General features: G+C 49.7%; 1 protein-coding gene across 6 annotated transcripts in view; it reads right to left on the bottom strand.

Annotated features, from left to right (window-relative positions):
- ACAD9 (acyl-CoA dehydrogenase family member 9) overlaps positions 1-16,279 on the bottom strand; it is a 61,223-nt gene that overhangs the window by 1,929 nt on the left and 43,015 nt on the right. For 5 of the 6 annotated variants that reach the window (XM_079935657.1, XM_079935654.1, XM_079935656.1 and 2 more), the window contains 7 exons: positions 5,776-5,851; positions 4,266-4,336; positions 3,894-4,013; positions 3,182-3,310; positions 1,404-1,483; positions 711-837; positions 443-520 (listed from right to left, as the gene is read on the bottom strand). In XM_079935657.1, the coding sequence (XP_079791783.1) occupies positions 443-520; positions 711-837; positions 1,404-1,483; positions 3,182-3,310; positions 3,894-4,013; positions 4,266-4,336; positions 5,776-5,851 (681 nt within the window). Of the gene's footprint in view, positions 1-3; positions 97-442; positions 521-710; positions 838-1,403; positions 1,484-3,181; positions 3,311-3,893; positions 4,014-4,265; positions 4,337-5,775; positions 5,852-16,279 lie in introns of those variants that run through there. The other variant, XM_079935655.1, reaches the window with a different exon arrangement.

Genomic DNA, 16,279 nt, shown 5'->3' with positions numbered 1-16,279 from the left:
GCCCACCTTTGCTGATCTCTGAGCCTCTCTCTACACCCTGGGGGAGCAGGGCTAACACTGCCTTCCCTTCGGGTTTTCCCTTAGCTCTGTCCAGATCTGGGCAGGAGTCAAGACAAGATCATGTCCCAGAAGCCGGGCTGAGAGCACCGGCCAGTGCTTATTACCACCTTTAGATGCAAGAAACACAGATCAGGGCCTAAGAGTAAGGTCCAGGTGGGGCTACCCCTCCCGGCTCCAGGGAGCCTCTGGTCACCTAGAAGGTGCCCACCCAGCAGGGGCTCCCCCCACGCTCCCCAGCTAGCTGAGTGGTCCCCAGGGCAGGCAGCCACAGCCAGCCCTGCTTCCCCAGCCCTCCAAGGTGACCAAGATTTCTAGGCCTGGTCCCCACGCTTGGCAAAATGTCATCTCACAGATGCTGGCCCGCTTCGCTGCCCCCAGGTACCTTGCCAAAGCGAAGCAGCAGGGTCTCCACCGTGCGGCTGAAGTAGTGCACATTCTGCTCGAGCTTGTGGGCACTGTCCTGGGGGGCCGGGGGGAGGATTCCGCTCAGCACCGCCCTCCCGTGGTGCCCAGGCCCTGCTGCCAGGCTTGGCTGTCCTCCACCGTGACGGTGGAGAAGGCACCTGGTGACCCTCGGACTGCCTGGTCCTCCCCGGTGCCCCCGCCACGCCCCCTCTGGGAAGGGGATACCCCTGGCTGGACCCACTCACCTCCATGCTGGGGTGCACGGCTCCGAGCTTCCCTGTCAGCCCAAGGTCCACAGTTCGGCCCAGGGAGTCCCGAACCCTCTGGCTGACAGTCTCCATGATGGTGGTCACATTGCCCTGTTTAAGCTGCCTGCAGAGAACCCAGGCTCTGTAAGCAGAGGCCCTGCAGCCGGCTCCTGCTGCCCAGCAACACGGCCCCGCCTCCATGCCAGCAGCTCTAGGGAACCCGGGCAAAAGCTCCCTGACTATGCAAAGCCAGAGGGGCCAACCCAGGACCTGGACAGTTCGTCAGGGAGCAGCCGTCTCCTGTACAGCCCGAGGGGACACCCAGGTCACACCTGCTTCCAGGTTATTCTCTCCCCGAGAGCCTGAGAAGTCCTCTGGGCCAGCCATGCCTGGGCGCTGGCAGGGACTACTCACTGTCCTGGCCCCAGGGTGGGGGCAGGAGAGGAAACCAGTCCTGTGTTGGCCTTGGAGCTGGCGTCTCTCCTTGCCCCGGTTCTAGACGGGAGCTGCAGGGGAGGAGGGCAGGGCCCTGGCGGCTTCCCTCCCTCCAGCCAGCCTGTGAGCCAACTGAGCCCTGCCAGGCTGCACGCCTGGTCTACGGATGAGGCGGCGCCCTTCTCTGGCTGCCCTGGGACAGGCCTCTGCTGGGCAGGGTGGACCCGAGGGGCAGACGGTGGCCGTGGTACCTACTTGACCCTTGCAGTCAGGATGCGGCCGGCATGCTGCAAGCCTGTCAGGGCGATGTACATCCGGAGAATCTCGTTGGTTCCCTGTGGCCAACATTATCCAGGTCAAAGGCTGCCCACGTCAGGGCAGCCCTAGCAGTGCCGCGTGTGTGACTGGCTAGGCCCTGCTGCATCCCGCTCACTCTTCAGAAGCAGCTGGGAGCAGGGCTGTGACTGGGGGCCAGGGCAACACGTGGGCTACTGCTTCCACGGGACAAGTTGGGGCTGACCAGATGGCGGCGGCCTCCCTCTGGGACCTACCCCATCCCATGACCGACTGTGCATGAGTCATTCCTTTTTCCAAGCTTCCGATTTTACTTCTTTTAAGCAGAGAAACAGCCCCCTTAAAAGAAGTGAAGGGTACTAGTACCCAGGACACAAGTCCTTAGTGGACCCACTACTAGCTCAGTCCAGGCCTGGCTCCTCGGGAAGCAGCTGGCCGCACCGCAGTGCCAGGTGCCAACACCCTGGGGGCTACCTCTTCCCTGCTGCCACCCCTGGGCACCCCCCCCAACCGTGAGCCATGTGACCTCAGGGACGCAGACCAGGGGGCTTGTGCCTGTCGTGCACAGTGGTGCTGAGAGTCAGAGAGGCGGGGCTGGACTGGGGCACACCGCCAGGCCACGCCACGGACGGAGACTCCGTGGGAGCAGAAGTGGCAGCAGGGAGAACTCCAGGCTGACCCAGGCCCGTCCCGGTGGTCTTGGCTTCACGCTGAGGGCCCTGCACCCCTCAGAGCCCCTGAACCCGTGCTGACCACCCCACCAGCCACAGAGGACCGCACTCGCCTAGGCCAAGGGGAGGGGCCTTGGGAGAGGCAGGCCTGGGGCAGCAGGGTCGTGAGGTGGGACCTGTCCCTGGGGCCTCGGGCTGGCCGCGCCCTGTCCACTAAGGGAGAGGACACAGGGGACACCAGCAGCCAATGCGGTCTTTCCCCTGGAGGGGGAGCCCCCCAGCCACCCAGCCTCGCACTGGTCCCAGGGTCTGCCTCCGCACACCTGTGTCCAGCCTGAAATCCTGGCCGGCCTCCCTCCACAGCCGCTGGCCGCACCGCTGCCACCTACGCCCTGGGCAGGCTTGGGGCATTTCCAGGGTCGCGAACGCAAGCAAGCCATTCTCTGCTCCAAACTTTGTTACTGCTTCCCGGCCCTCACAGTACGATCCAAATAGGCTTCCATGGCTGGCTACTCTCTGGCCTTCCCGCCCAGCCCCTCTGCCCTGCCCACCCTGCCCCACCAACACCCCAGCCCCGCCGAGCAGGACCGGCCGCTGCTCCCTCCGTTTACCTGGTGCCGGCAGCTAAGGTCCCGTCAGGACCTGGCACACTCCACTCCCCTGCCCTCTCTGCCCCCAAGGCCAAGTGCGCTCCTTCCTGAGACCCCAGCCCCTCACCACACTGGTGTTCTGGAATTGTCCTCTCTCAGCCAGGCTGCACGACCAGACCAGTAGCGCCCCAAAGGCGACTCTGGGGTCCCAATGCCCTTTCCTCCCTGCTCCCAGCCTGTGAACTCCCAACATCAGAGGTGCCGGGGAACGCCCTTGGGGTGACCCTGCCAGCTGCCTCATCACCTGGAATGGGCACTGGAGGCTGCACCCCGGCCTCCCAGGCGGAGACCTGTGGGCGGTCAAGCGAGAGGACGCGCCAGCCGGCCTGGGCTCTGCGGCCTGGCGCCAGGACCATGAGGCTCTGGGGTCCACAGCAGAGCGGGGCGGGGCCGAGAGCCCGGCGGGCGGCGCACTCACCTCGAAGATGAGCAGGATGCGGCTGTCGCGCAGGATGCGCTCGTACGGGTAGTCCCTCATGTAGCCTGAGCCCCCGAGGACCTGGAGCGCCTCGCTCACACACTGCCAGGCGGCCTCGGAGCTGAACACCTGCCGTGGACCCGGGGCAAGGTCAGCACGGGGCCGTCAGCCCCAAAGCCCCTTCAGGAGGAGGACCCTCTGCCTCGGGGCCAGGTGGCTGCGGACGGGGTGGGAGGCTCCACGCGGAGGACTGGGCTTTGGGATGAGACGACCCAGGTAGGAGCCCTGACGGTCACGTCTCACTGGTGGCCAAAAACTGACCCCCCTCCCCAAAACAAGACAGAAGCACAGGGAACTCTGTGCTATTTACCTCAACCAGCTATTTCATGAAAGGAAGTTTTGATACCAAAATGCAGGAAGACCACAGACTCAGGACAGCACAGTCCTTCCCAAGGAAGCCCAGCTGCTTTGTTAGGAAGACAGGAAGTTACAATACACAGTGTGTATCCTCTTCTTTTGCTGTCATCACCAGCAGCTTGCTGGGAGACACTGGCCTCTCGTAAGCTGGACGCTGTCCTCTGCTGCTGCTCCTACGCTACTCTGCTCTCCCCGGCTGCATCCCAGGGGTGCCTGGCACGGTGGGTACCTCGTAAATACCTAAGCAGCGACAAACTAAGGAGGAAGACGGCAGGCACGCTGTGCGTGGGGTTACCTTCACCATGGCGGCCTCGATGGAGCAGTCAGGGAAGCCCGGCTGGTCCAGCATCCCCGCGGTGAGGTAGGCCATACTTTCCATCACGTAAGCCTTCTGAGCCATCAGGGCAAACTTCTCCTGGAGTGTTCAGAAAAATACACAATCAAGAAAGAATCTGCCTGTACTGAGACCCAAACCTGCCGAGCAGCAGAGAAGGTAATTCAGACCAGGCCCAGTGCCCAAGAGCACCAAGGCCCGGCACTCGTAAAAGGGGCCACGTGCTCATCTTCTCCCCGAATCACCGCCTAGGAGTTGGCAGTACAGACCCCCAAGCACACTTTCAATGCCCACGAGGTAGAGTCAGCCCGTGCGGTGCTTGACCCTCCATACCTGAATCAAGCCAAACTCGCTGAGGTTCCTGTTGAACTGTTTCCTCGTGCAGGCGTACTCGGCGGTCATTTCTGAAGAGGAGCAGAGTTATCAAAGAACAATTTTCCGGCTGTCTTAAAACGATTTCCTCAGTCTATCGTCACCACCCTTCAAACACTCAGGCAGGATCTACGAGAAGCGGGTCTGCTGAGACCGACACCCTGAAAATGAGAGTCCTGTCTTCCAACATCTCCGGGTTCAGGAGTGACTGTCCCCTCTGAGTGGCACCCAGGGTGGGGGACAGAGCAGGATCAGGAGCCAGTCAGACACGTCTGGACCCAACTCTCGCTCTTAGCAGCCGAGCCTGGGCCACGTGGTCTCCCTGCCCTCATCAACACTATTGACCTCAGAGACACAGCAAAGGCCACGGGACGCCCTGCACAGAGAAGCAGGCTCACACCAGGCACATATGTCCGTCTGGCAGCAGGAGGGTGGCCTGTGGCTTCCGCGCCAGCCCTGCAGGCATGCACGTGCCCACAGTGGACCCCCTCCCTGCAGCCAGCACTCTCCCAACACTCCCCACGGACATTCACGCGTAACCCACTCTCACAGCGGGCTCGCATGGTAGACACCCAGGGTGGACAGGCTCCCACATTCCCCCATTTCTGGGCCTTGCGATCTCAGGGGCTCTACATCCTCTGGGGACAGACTGACCACGAGAGCGAAGCCCTTGCATTGAGGAGTTTTCCAGACAAGGAAGCACAGTCCAGATGGGCTCAGGGCCTTGGGGGAAGCTTAGCAGAGGGAGACAAGCCCTGAGCTCGCAGTCTGATCGGGGAGTGTGATCTCGGGCAAATCACTCCCCCGCTCTGAGCGTCCGTCCCTTTGTCTATAAACGAACTCTGCCCTGAACTCTGAGCAGCTTCCTGAGCACCCAGTGGGGAGCTGGCCCCGGGTACGCCCGCACCACAGCCAGGGCCCTGCGTGTCCCTGTGGTCCCTCGCACAAAGCAAACATGGCAGTGACGTTCCCGTGCCCCCCAAAACCCCTATCAGGCTGTTTTAACTTCACTGGCAAAGGGAAGTCTAGGGTTCAGTGCCCATAAAAGAGGAAAGGGACAATCCAAAGGCTGAGGGCCCAGGGTCCCCAAGCTGACCCCGCGGCTCACCCGCTGTGCAGAGTCATCCACAGACAACCAGTGCTCAGGCTTTTCGGAGTCCAGCTCACATTCAGGTGTTCACTCAGCGGGCAGAGCAGCCACCCCTCTCTACCTCCACCAGAAGGTCCCCCCCCCCCGCCTCCCCCATCCTGTGCGTGTTGAAACCTCAACACTAGCCCTTCAGGGGCAGCCTCAGTGCACCCTTCAGTCTAAATTGAAGCCCTGATCCTAGACTTGGCCAGGACTGGCTGTCAGCAGCCTGGCTCAGTGCTGGCCCGCCCGCCCAGGGACGTGGCAGAGCCCCTGGGCCGGAGCAGGCAGGGGCACCAGGGTAAGTCTGCTGCAAAGGGCTGCTGTCCCTGACTTACGTACCGATCAGTTTCTTGAGCATCCCAGCCACGGCACTGCCCATGCTGAACCGCCCGCTGTTGAGGATGTTCATGGCCACCTGCAGAGAGAGAAGGGCTCAGCGCGGGTCCAGCTGGGAAAGCTGAGGGCCCCAGAGGGCTGAAGGGGACAGACCGCAACAGTGCTCATCTGCTCTTACCAAAAGCTTTCCTGAAGACAACAGGCAGCATCCAGATGGAGTTAACCATCCTGCCAACCCTCCCCGGGCCGGGAGAGAACAGTCCCAACGCCTCAGAACCAGGCAACCTGTCACTGAGATGCTCTCACAAACATCCCTGAAGGCACCCCCCCCCCGAAAAGAAAAGAAATGGGACACCCTTATCCTAAAGGAAGTGGCCACTTCCCTCAGCCTCAGGGGAAGAGAGCAGAAACTAAGACTGGCTGGGTACCCACTGCCAACTCCTCACTTTCCCAGCAACGCTTCAGCGTCAGGGTCCTCCTTTCACAGATGAAGAGCCAGAGGTTCCAAGTGGGGAGCCAGTCACAGACGGAGCACGCAGCTGCCTGACATGCACGCCCGTGCACCCTGCACTGAGCCAGTCCCTTTCACAGACGTGACACGCTCCTCCCCCCACAGAGCCTACAGTAATGACCCTAGCTAAGGAGTTCTGTCAGCCTCACGCCTCTCTTCCAACCCCAACTTTCTCCCTAAAGCCGACGGCAAGCACACACACTGCTTCCCAAGTACCAGACTACCTGGGTTTGGGGAGGCACCCCCTTACAGACCTAAAGGGACCTAGAGACCATAGCCACCCCGGCAGCAGGGGAGGAGGGGCATCCCAGGCACACGGTGGACGTGTGGCCACCAGCACCAGGCTCCTAGAGGACGCTGTCACCTGCCCACCTCTGCTCAAGCCTGTGAGGCCCAAGGAGGAGGCGTCAAGGCAGGGCTGGGGCCTGGGGGCAGCAGGCAGCCTGGGGCTCAGCTTCACACGTGGCACTGCTTGTACTGACTGCTCGCCTGCGTGACTGGGATTAACCAAACGTGCCTCTGAATTTGAATTTATGACTACTTGCTAAATAACCTGAATGGAGACTCTCAAAACAGATCCTGTGGGGCTGGGGAGACTGGAAACACCTGCTCCAGCCACTGGGCAGGCAGCACTGGTCCTGACAGGCGAGTCCGAGGCGGGTGGGCAACTCGGTGGGCACGGCCAGAAGCTGGGGCTCGGCGAGGTCACAGTGCAGTGTGACCTGTTGTGCCTCCGCTCGGGCCTGTGACCTGTAATGTCAGACTCCCTGTGTCTCAGGACATGGAGGGGGGACGAGGAGGGGGACACCGGTCCTGCTTGACCTGCCAGGACTGCAAGCAGGAACTGAACCCCCACCCTTGGTCCCTTCTCCCAGCCTGGTTCTTAAAGGCCGCCTCACAGCTGCATGAACAAACTTACGTCACAGCCCCTTCGTGGTTGATTCTCAGCTTCACTTACCACAAGAACAAGAGGAGGAGAGGACTGGACACCAGGCCCCAGTCCCCAGGAGGATGGAAGGCCTGGCCAGCTCAGCCTTACCTGAAAGGGCTCGTGAGCCTAGGCGTTCCCTCCCACCCAGGCCTGATCCTGCTGCGTGGTCACCTTCCTACCGCAGAGCAGTCCCCTCCCACAACTACACTCCAGGTACGAGACACGGCCGTCCCCGCAGCCCCCGTCGCTGACTGCCTCTGCGCCCCGATGAACCTCCTACTTGACCGCACGAGGCATCGGCACTCCCCAGGCCTGTGGTCATCCTACCCGCCATCGCTGGGATCACCCTAGCGTGTCGCGCTTTTCAGTGCTGAGGCTGACTGGCAGGCAATCCCACTCATCACAAGATAGGGCTTTAGAAATCTGTTTTTCTTTTGCATACTAAAACCATCACTTCTCACCTAACACAATGGAAAAAAAATTTTTAATGCAGAGTTGGAAAGGACTGGGGAAAGACCTTACACACAGTCCAACCGTCCAGCAGGCAACATGGCAACATGGACCAAGGACTTAAAAATGACCACGTCCTCTGACCCAGAAACTTGACTGGTATTTAAACTCAGGAGGTGATGAGAGAAGTGTGCAAGTTATGTATAAGGATACATGCCATGCAGTGCAGTCCCGAGTGGGGAAGAAGGGAAACTGCACTAAATGCTCGATCCTGGAGACCCAGGGACAGTGAATGTGGCGTCACCACATGAGGAAATGCTGTGTGGTTCTGAACCTCAGCAAATCAAATTCCCTAGCATGAAAAGACTGAGGGCTTGTTGATAAGTGAAAAATACCAGCTATCACCTCTTACACACACACACACACACACGCAGAAATATTTCAGTGATGTAAGCTATTTAAAAAGATCTAGAAAGACAAGCACCAAAAGTGTGAACAGTGGAGACAGCAGAAGCAAGAAGAACTGCAATCCTGCAGCCTGTGGAACAAAAACCACATTCACAGAAAGACAGACAAGATGAAAAGGCACAGGGCTATGTACCAGATGAAGGAACAAGGTAAAACCCCAGAAAAACAACTAAATGAAGTGGAGATAGGCAACCTTCCAGAAAAAGACTGCAGAATAATGATAGTGAAGATGATTCAGTACCTCGGAAAGAGAATGGAGGCAAAGATCGAGAAGATATAAGAAACGTTTAACAAAGATCTAGAAGAATTAAAGAACAAACAGAGATGAACAATACAATAACTGAAATGAAATATACACTAGAAGGAATCAATAGCAGAATAACTGAGGCAGAAGAACGGATAAGCGACCTGGAAGACAGAATGGTGGAATTGACTGCTGCGGAACAGAATAAAAAAAAAAGGATGAAAAGAAACGAAGACAGCCTAAGAGACCTCTGGGACAACATTAAACGCAACAACATTCACATTCTAGGGGTCCCAGAAGAAGAAGAGAGGGAGAAAGGACCCAAGAAAATATTTGAAGACATTATAGTCGAAAACTTCCCTAACATGGGAAAGGAAATAGGCACCCAAGTCCAGGAAGCTCAGAGAGTCGCATACAAGATAAACCCAAGGAGAAACATGCCGAGACACATAGTAATCAAATTGGCAAAAATTAAAGACAAAGAAAGATTATTGAAAGCAGCAAGGGAAAAATGACAAATAACATACAAGGGAACTCCCATAAGGTTAACAGCTGATTTCTCAGCAGAAACTGTACAAGCCAGAAGGGAGTGGGCATGACATATTTAAAGTGATGAAAGGGAAGAACCTACAACAAGATTACTCTACCCAGCAAGGATCTCATTCAGATTCGAGGGAGAAATCTAAAGCTTTACAGACAAGCAAAGCTCAGAGAATTCAGCACCACCAAACCAACTCTACAGCAAATGCTAAAGGAACTTCTCTAAGTGGGAAACACAAGAGAAGAAAAGGACCTACAAAAACAAACCCAGGGCTTCCCTGGTGCCGCAGTGGTTAAGAATCCGCCTGCCAATGTGGGGGACACGGGTTCGTGCCCCGGTCCAGGAGGATCACACATGCCGCGGAGCAGTTAGGCCCGTGAGCCACAATTACTGAGCCTGTGCATCTGAAGCCTGCGCTCCACAATGGGAGAGGCCGCGACAGTGAGAGGCCCACGCACCGTGATAAAAAAAAAAACCCAAAAAACCGTAACAATTAAGAAAATGGTAATGGGAACATATATATCAATAATTACCTTAAACGTGAATGGATTAAATGCTCCAACCAAAAGACACAGGCTCGCTGAATGGATACAAAAACAAGACCCATATATATGCTGTCTACAAGAGACCCACTTCAGACCTAGGGACACATACAGACTGAAAGTGAGGGGATGGAAAAGGATATTCCATGCAAATGGAAATCAAAAGAAAGCTGGAGTAGCAATACTTGTATCAGATAAAATAGACTTTAGAATAAAGAACGTTAGAAGAGAAAAGGAAGGACACTATATAATGATCAAGGGATCAATCCAAGAAGAAGATATAACAGTTGTAAATATATATGCACCCAACATAGGAGCACCTCAATACATAAGGCAACTGTTAACAGTTATAAAAGAGAAACGACAGTAACACAATAATAGTGGGGGACTTTAACACCTCACTTACACCAGTGGACAGATCATCCAGACAGAAAATACGGAAACACAAGCTTTAAGTGACACAACAGACCAGAGAGATTTAATTGATATTTATAGGACATTCCATTCAAAAACGGCAGATTACACTTTCTTCTCAAGTGCACACAGAACATTCTCCAGGATAGATCACATCTTGGGTCACAAATCAAGCCTCAGTAAATTTAAGAAAATTGAAATCATATCAAGCATGTTCTCTGACCACAACGCTATGACATTAGAAATAAATTACACGGAGAAAAACGTAAAACACACAAACACGTGGAGGCTAAACAATATGTTACTAAATAACCAAGAGATCACTGAAGAAATCAAAGAGGAAATCAAAAATACCTAGAGGGCTTCCCTGGTGTCACAGTGGTTGAGAGTCTGCCTGCCGACGCAGGGGGACACGGGTTCGTGCCCTGGTCCGGGAAGATCCCACATGCCGCGGAGCGGTTGGGCCCGTGAGCCATGGCCGCTGAGCCTGCGTGGCCGGAGCCTGTGCTCCGCAGCGGGAGAGGCCACAACAGTGAGAGGCCTGCGTACCACAAAAAAAAAAAAAAAAAAAAAAAAAAATACCTAGAGACAAATGACAATGAAAACACGACAATCCAAAACCTATGGGATGCAGCAAAAGCAGTTCTAAGAAGGAAGTTTATAGCAATAAAATCCTACCTCAAGAAACAACAAACATCTCAAATAAACAATCTAACCTTACACCTAAAGGAACTAGAGAAAGAAGAACAAACAAAACCCAAAGTTAGTAGAAGGAAAGAAATCATCAAGATCAGAGCAGAAATAAATGAAATAGAAACAAAGAAAACAATTGGAAAGATTAATAAAAGTAACAGCTGGTTCTTTGAGAAGATAAACAAAACTGATAAACCTTTAGCCACACTCATCAAGAAAAAGAGAGAGAGGACTCAAATCAATAAAATGAGAAATGAAAAAGGAGAAGTTACAACAGACACTGCAGAAATACAAAGCAACCTAAGAGCCTACTACAAGCAACTCTATGCCAATAAAATGGACAACCTGGAAGAAATGGACAAATTCTTAGAAAGGTATAACCTTCCAAGGCTGAACCAGGAAGAAATAGAAAATATGAACAGACCAATCACAAGTAATGAAATTGAAACTGTGATTAAAAATCTTCCAACAAACAAAAATCCAGAACCAGATGGCATCAGAGGTGAATTCTATCAAACATTTAGACAAGAGCTAACACCCAACCTTCTGAAACTCTTCAGAAATTTTCAGGGGAAGGAACACTGCCGAACTCATTCTATGAGGCCACCCTGATACCAAAACCAGACAAAGATACTACAAAAAAAGAAAAGAACAGTTCAGTATCACTGATGAATACAGATGCAAAAATCCTCAACAAAATACTAGCAAACAGAATCCAACAACACATTAAAAGGATCATACAACATGATCAAGTGGGATTTATCCCAGGCATGGAAGGATTCTTCAATATAGGCAAATCAATCAATGTGATACACCATATTAACAAACTGAAAAAGAAAAACCATACGATCATATCTCAATAGATGCAGAAAAAGCTTTTGACAAAATCCGACACCCATTTCTGATAAAAACTCTCCAGAAAGTGGGCATAGAGGGAACCTACATCAACATAATAAAGGCCATATACAATAAACCCACAGCAAACATCATTCTCCATGGTGAAAAACTGAAAGCATTTCCTCTAAGATCAGGAACAAGACAAGGATGTCCACTCTCACCACTATTATTCAACATAGCTTTGGAAGTCCTAGCCATGGCAATCAGACAAGAAAAAGAAATAAAAGGAATACAAATTGGAAAAGAAGAAGTAAAACTGTCACTGTTTGCAGATGACATGATACTATACATACAGAATCCTAAAGATGCCACCAGAAAACTACTAGAGCTAATCAATGAATTTGGTAAAGTTGCACGATACAAAATTAATGCACAGAAATCTCTTGCATTCCTATACACTAATGATGAAAAATCTAAAAGAGAAATTGAGGAACACTCCCATTTACCATTGCAACAAAAAGAATTAAATACCTAGGAATAAACCTACCTACAGAGAGAAAAGACCTGTATGCAGAAAACTATAAGACACTGATGAAAGAAATTAAAGATGATACAAACAGAGAGATATACAGTGTTCTTGGATTGGAAGAATCAATATTGTGAAAATGACTATACTACTCAAAGCAATCTACAGATTCAATGCAATCCCTATCAAATTACCAATGGCATTTTTTACAGAACTAGAACAAAAAAAACTCTTAAAATTTGTATGGAGACACAAAAGACCCTGAATAGCTGAAGCAGTCTTGAGGGAAAAAAATGGAGCTGGAAGAATCAGACTCCCTGACTTCAGACTATACTACAAAGCAACAGTAATCAAGACAGTATGGTACTGGCACAAAAACAGAAATATAGATCAATGGAACAGGATAGAAAACCCAGAGATAAACCCACACACCTATCGTCAACTAATCTATGACAAAGGAGGCAAGGATATACAATGGAGAAAAGACAGTCTCTTCAACAAGTGGTGCTGGGAAAACTAGACAGCTACATGTAAAAGAATGAAATTAGAACACTCCCTAATACCATACACAAAAATAAACTCAAAATGGATTAGAGACCTAAATATAAGACCAGACACTATAAAACTCTTAGAGGAAAACACAGGAAGAACACTCTGACATAAATCACAGCAATATCTTTTTGATCAACCTCCTAGAGTAATGGAAATAAAAACAAAAACAAATGGGACCCAATGAAAATTCAAAGCTTTTGCAAAGCAAAGCAAACTACAAACAAGACGAAAAGACAACCCTCAGAATGGGAGAAAATATTTGCAAACGAATCAACGGACAAAGGATTAATCTCCAAAATATATAAACAGCTCATTCAGCTCAATATTAAAAAAACAACCCAATCCAAAAGTGGGCAGAAGACCTAAATAGACATTTCTCTGAAGGAGAGATACAGATGGCCAAGAAACATATGAAAAGCTGCTCAACATCACTAATTATTAGAGAAATGCAAATCAAAACTACAATGAGGTTATCACCTCACACTAGTTAGAATGGGCATCTTCAGAAAATCTACAAACAACAAATGCTGGAGAGAGTGTGGAGAAAAGGGAACCCTCTTGCACTGTTGGTGGGAATGTAAATTGATATAGCCACTATGGAGAACAGTATGGAGGTTCCTTAAAAAACTAAATATAGAATTATCATATGACCCAGCAATCCCACTACTGGGCATATACCCGGAGAAAACCATAATTCAAAAAGACACATGCACCCCAATATTCACTGCAGCACTATTTACAATAGCCAGGACATGGAAGCAACCTAAATGCCCGTCGACAGACGAATGGATAAAGAAGATGTGGTACATATATACAATGGAATATTACTCAGCCATAAAAAGGAATGAAACTGGGTCATTTGTAGAGATGTGGACGGATCTAGAGACTGTCATACAGAATGAAGTAAGTCAGAAAGAGAAAAGAAATATCGTGTATTAACGCATATATATGGAACCTAGAAAAATGGTACAGATGAACTGGTTTGCAGGACAGTAACTGAGACACAGATGTAGAGAACAAACGTAAAGACACCAGGGAAAGCGCCAGGGGGTGGGAGGTCGTGGTGTGATGAACTGGGAGATTGGGATTGACATATATACTAATATATACTACTAAAAAGGGTAACTAATAAGAACCTGGTGTATAAAAAAAATAAAATTCAAAAACATAAAATAATAATGAAATAGGTAAACAAAAAAGTGTGAACAGTGGATGGCAACTCCCCAGGGACGGGCTTCAGGGGACTCACGTGTTCCCTCATCTGTGTGTGACATCTGCACACAGACGCCCATTGTGTGTCCTCCACCTCCCCTACCCTCTGCTCCACACTTCCCAGGCAGCAGTGGCTGAAGCCCTGGCTGACGGTCCTTGGGTGATTCTTGTAATGCTCAGGAGGCCAGGGAGGTCCTGCTTTGATCCCTGTTCACAGCCAAGGTGGGGCAGCTTCCCACTGTGAAGACACTTACCCAGGCCACCCAGTAAATTAGGGCAGAGCAGCAATATAAAGACAAATAGCCCAATTTAAAGACGGGCAGAGATTTGGAAAAATGTTTCTTCAAAGGAGATAAACAGCCCATGGAAACAACCTTAATGTCCACTGACAGATGAATGGATAAAGAAGATGTGGTACATATATACAATGGAATATTACTCAGCTATAAAAAAGAATGAAATAATGCCATTTGCAGCAACATGGGTGCAACTAGAGATTATCATAAAGTAAGTCAGAAAGACGTATTATCTGAAGTAAGTCAGAAAGAGAAAGACAAATACCATCTGATATCACTTATATGTGTAATGTAAAATATGGCACAAATAAACGTATCTACAAAACGGAAACAGACTCACAGACATAGAGAACAGACTTGTGGTTGCCAAGGGGGAGAGGGGAGATGGAGAAAAGGATTGGGAGTGTGGGACTAGCAAATGTAAACTATTATATACAGAATGGATAAATAACAAGGTCTTACTGTATAGCACAGGGAACTATATTCAGTATCCTGTGACAAACCATAATGAAAAAGAGTATTAAAAAAAAAGAATGTCTGTATGTGTATAACAGTTACTTTGCTGTACAGCAGACAATGGCACAACACTGTAAATTAACTATACTTCAATAAAATATTGGGTTGGCCAAAAACTGACTTCAGTTTTTAAGTAATAATAAAAGACACATTTTTCATTTTCATCAAGAGCTTTATTGAACAACATATTCACAGTTTTGTTCCACTACCTCCACCATTTTTCAGGCAACTTCATAATTCCATCTTCGCAAAACTTTTTATCTTTTTGAGCAAAGAATTGTTCCAGGTACCTTTTACAGTATTCCAGGGAATTGAAATTTTTCCCATTAAGAGAATTTTGTAAAGACCAAAATAAATGGAAATCTGAAGCCTGGTTGAATATGGTGGATGAATCAGAACTTCCCAGCCAAGCTGTAACAGTTTTTGCCCGGTCATCAAAGAAACATGTGGTCTTCCATTATTCTGATGGAAGATCATGCATTTTCTGTTGATTAATTCCGGATGCTTTTCTTCAAGTGCTGCTTTCAGTTGGTCTCACTGGGAACAGTACTTGTTGGATTTAATCATTTGGTTTTCCAGAAGGAGCTCATAATAGAGGACTCCCTTCCAATCCCACCAATATATACATCACCTTCTTTGGATGAAGACCAGCCTTTGGTGTGGTTGGTGGTGGTCCATTTTGCTTGCCCCACAATCTCTTCCATTCCACATTATTGTACAGTATCCACTTTTCATTGCCGGTCACAATTTGTTTTGAAAATGGAATGTTTCATTACATTCCAGTAGAGAATCCATGTGGAAATATGGCCAAGAAGGTTTTTTTCACTTAACTTATATGGACCCCAAACATCAAAGTGATTAAGATAACCAAGCTGGTGCCAATGATTTTCAACATTTGATCTGGATATTTTGAGTATGTCGGCTATCTCTCTCATGGTATAACGTTGATTGTTCTCAATTAATGTCTCGATTGATATCTATCAACTTCAACTGGTCTACCCGACCGTGGAGCATCGTCCAGCAAGAAATCTCCAGCACAAACTTCACAAAACACTTTTGACATGTTTGATCGGTCACAGCACCTTCTCCATACACTGCACAAATATTTTTTTGCATTTCAGTTGCGTTTTTACCTTTCCTGAAATAATGAAACATAATATGCCCAAAGTGTTGCTTTTTTTTCTTCCACCTTCAATATTAAAATGGCTACACAAAAATTCACCAATTTTGATAAGTTTTTTTAAAAAATGCATGCTGATATGACAGCTGTCAAAATACGATCTAGCAAAATTGTTTCGAATGAAATTAAAGACAACTAAATGCTACTAGAGCCATCTTATGGAAAACATCGAACGAACTTTTTGGCCAACCCAATAAAATAAAATAAACAAAGGGGATAAATAGCCAATAAGCACATAAAAAGATGCTCAACACGACTAATCATCAGGGAAATGCAAATCAAACCACAACGAGATACACTTCACGCCCACGAGGATGGCTGTAATTTTAAAAATGGACGATCACACATATTGGCAAGGATGTGGAGCAACTGGAACCCTAAGGCACTGCTGCTGCGAATGTGAGACAGTGCAGCTGTTGTGGAAGAGTTTGGCGGTTCCCCAAAAAGCTAAACATAGAGTCACCATTTGACCCTCCATTTCTTCCAGGTGTGCGCCCAACAGAATGGAAAACAACATTCACACAAAAACGTGCATGACTGTTCACAGCAGCATTATTCAAATGGCCAAAAATTGAAACAACCCAAATGTCCATC

This window comes from Stenella coeruleoalba (assembly GCF_951394435.1).
Source record: "Stenella coeruleoalba genome assembly, chromosome: 10".
In the NCBI taxonomy this organism is placed as follows: domain Eukaryota; kingdom Metazoa; phylum Chordata; class Mammalia; order Artiodactyla; family Delphinidae; genus Stenella; species Stenella coeruleoalba.
This window is presented reverse-complemented; position numbering and strand designations above follow the sequence as displayed.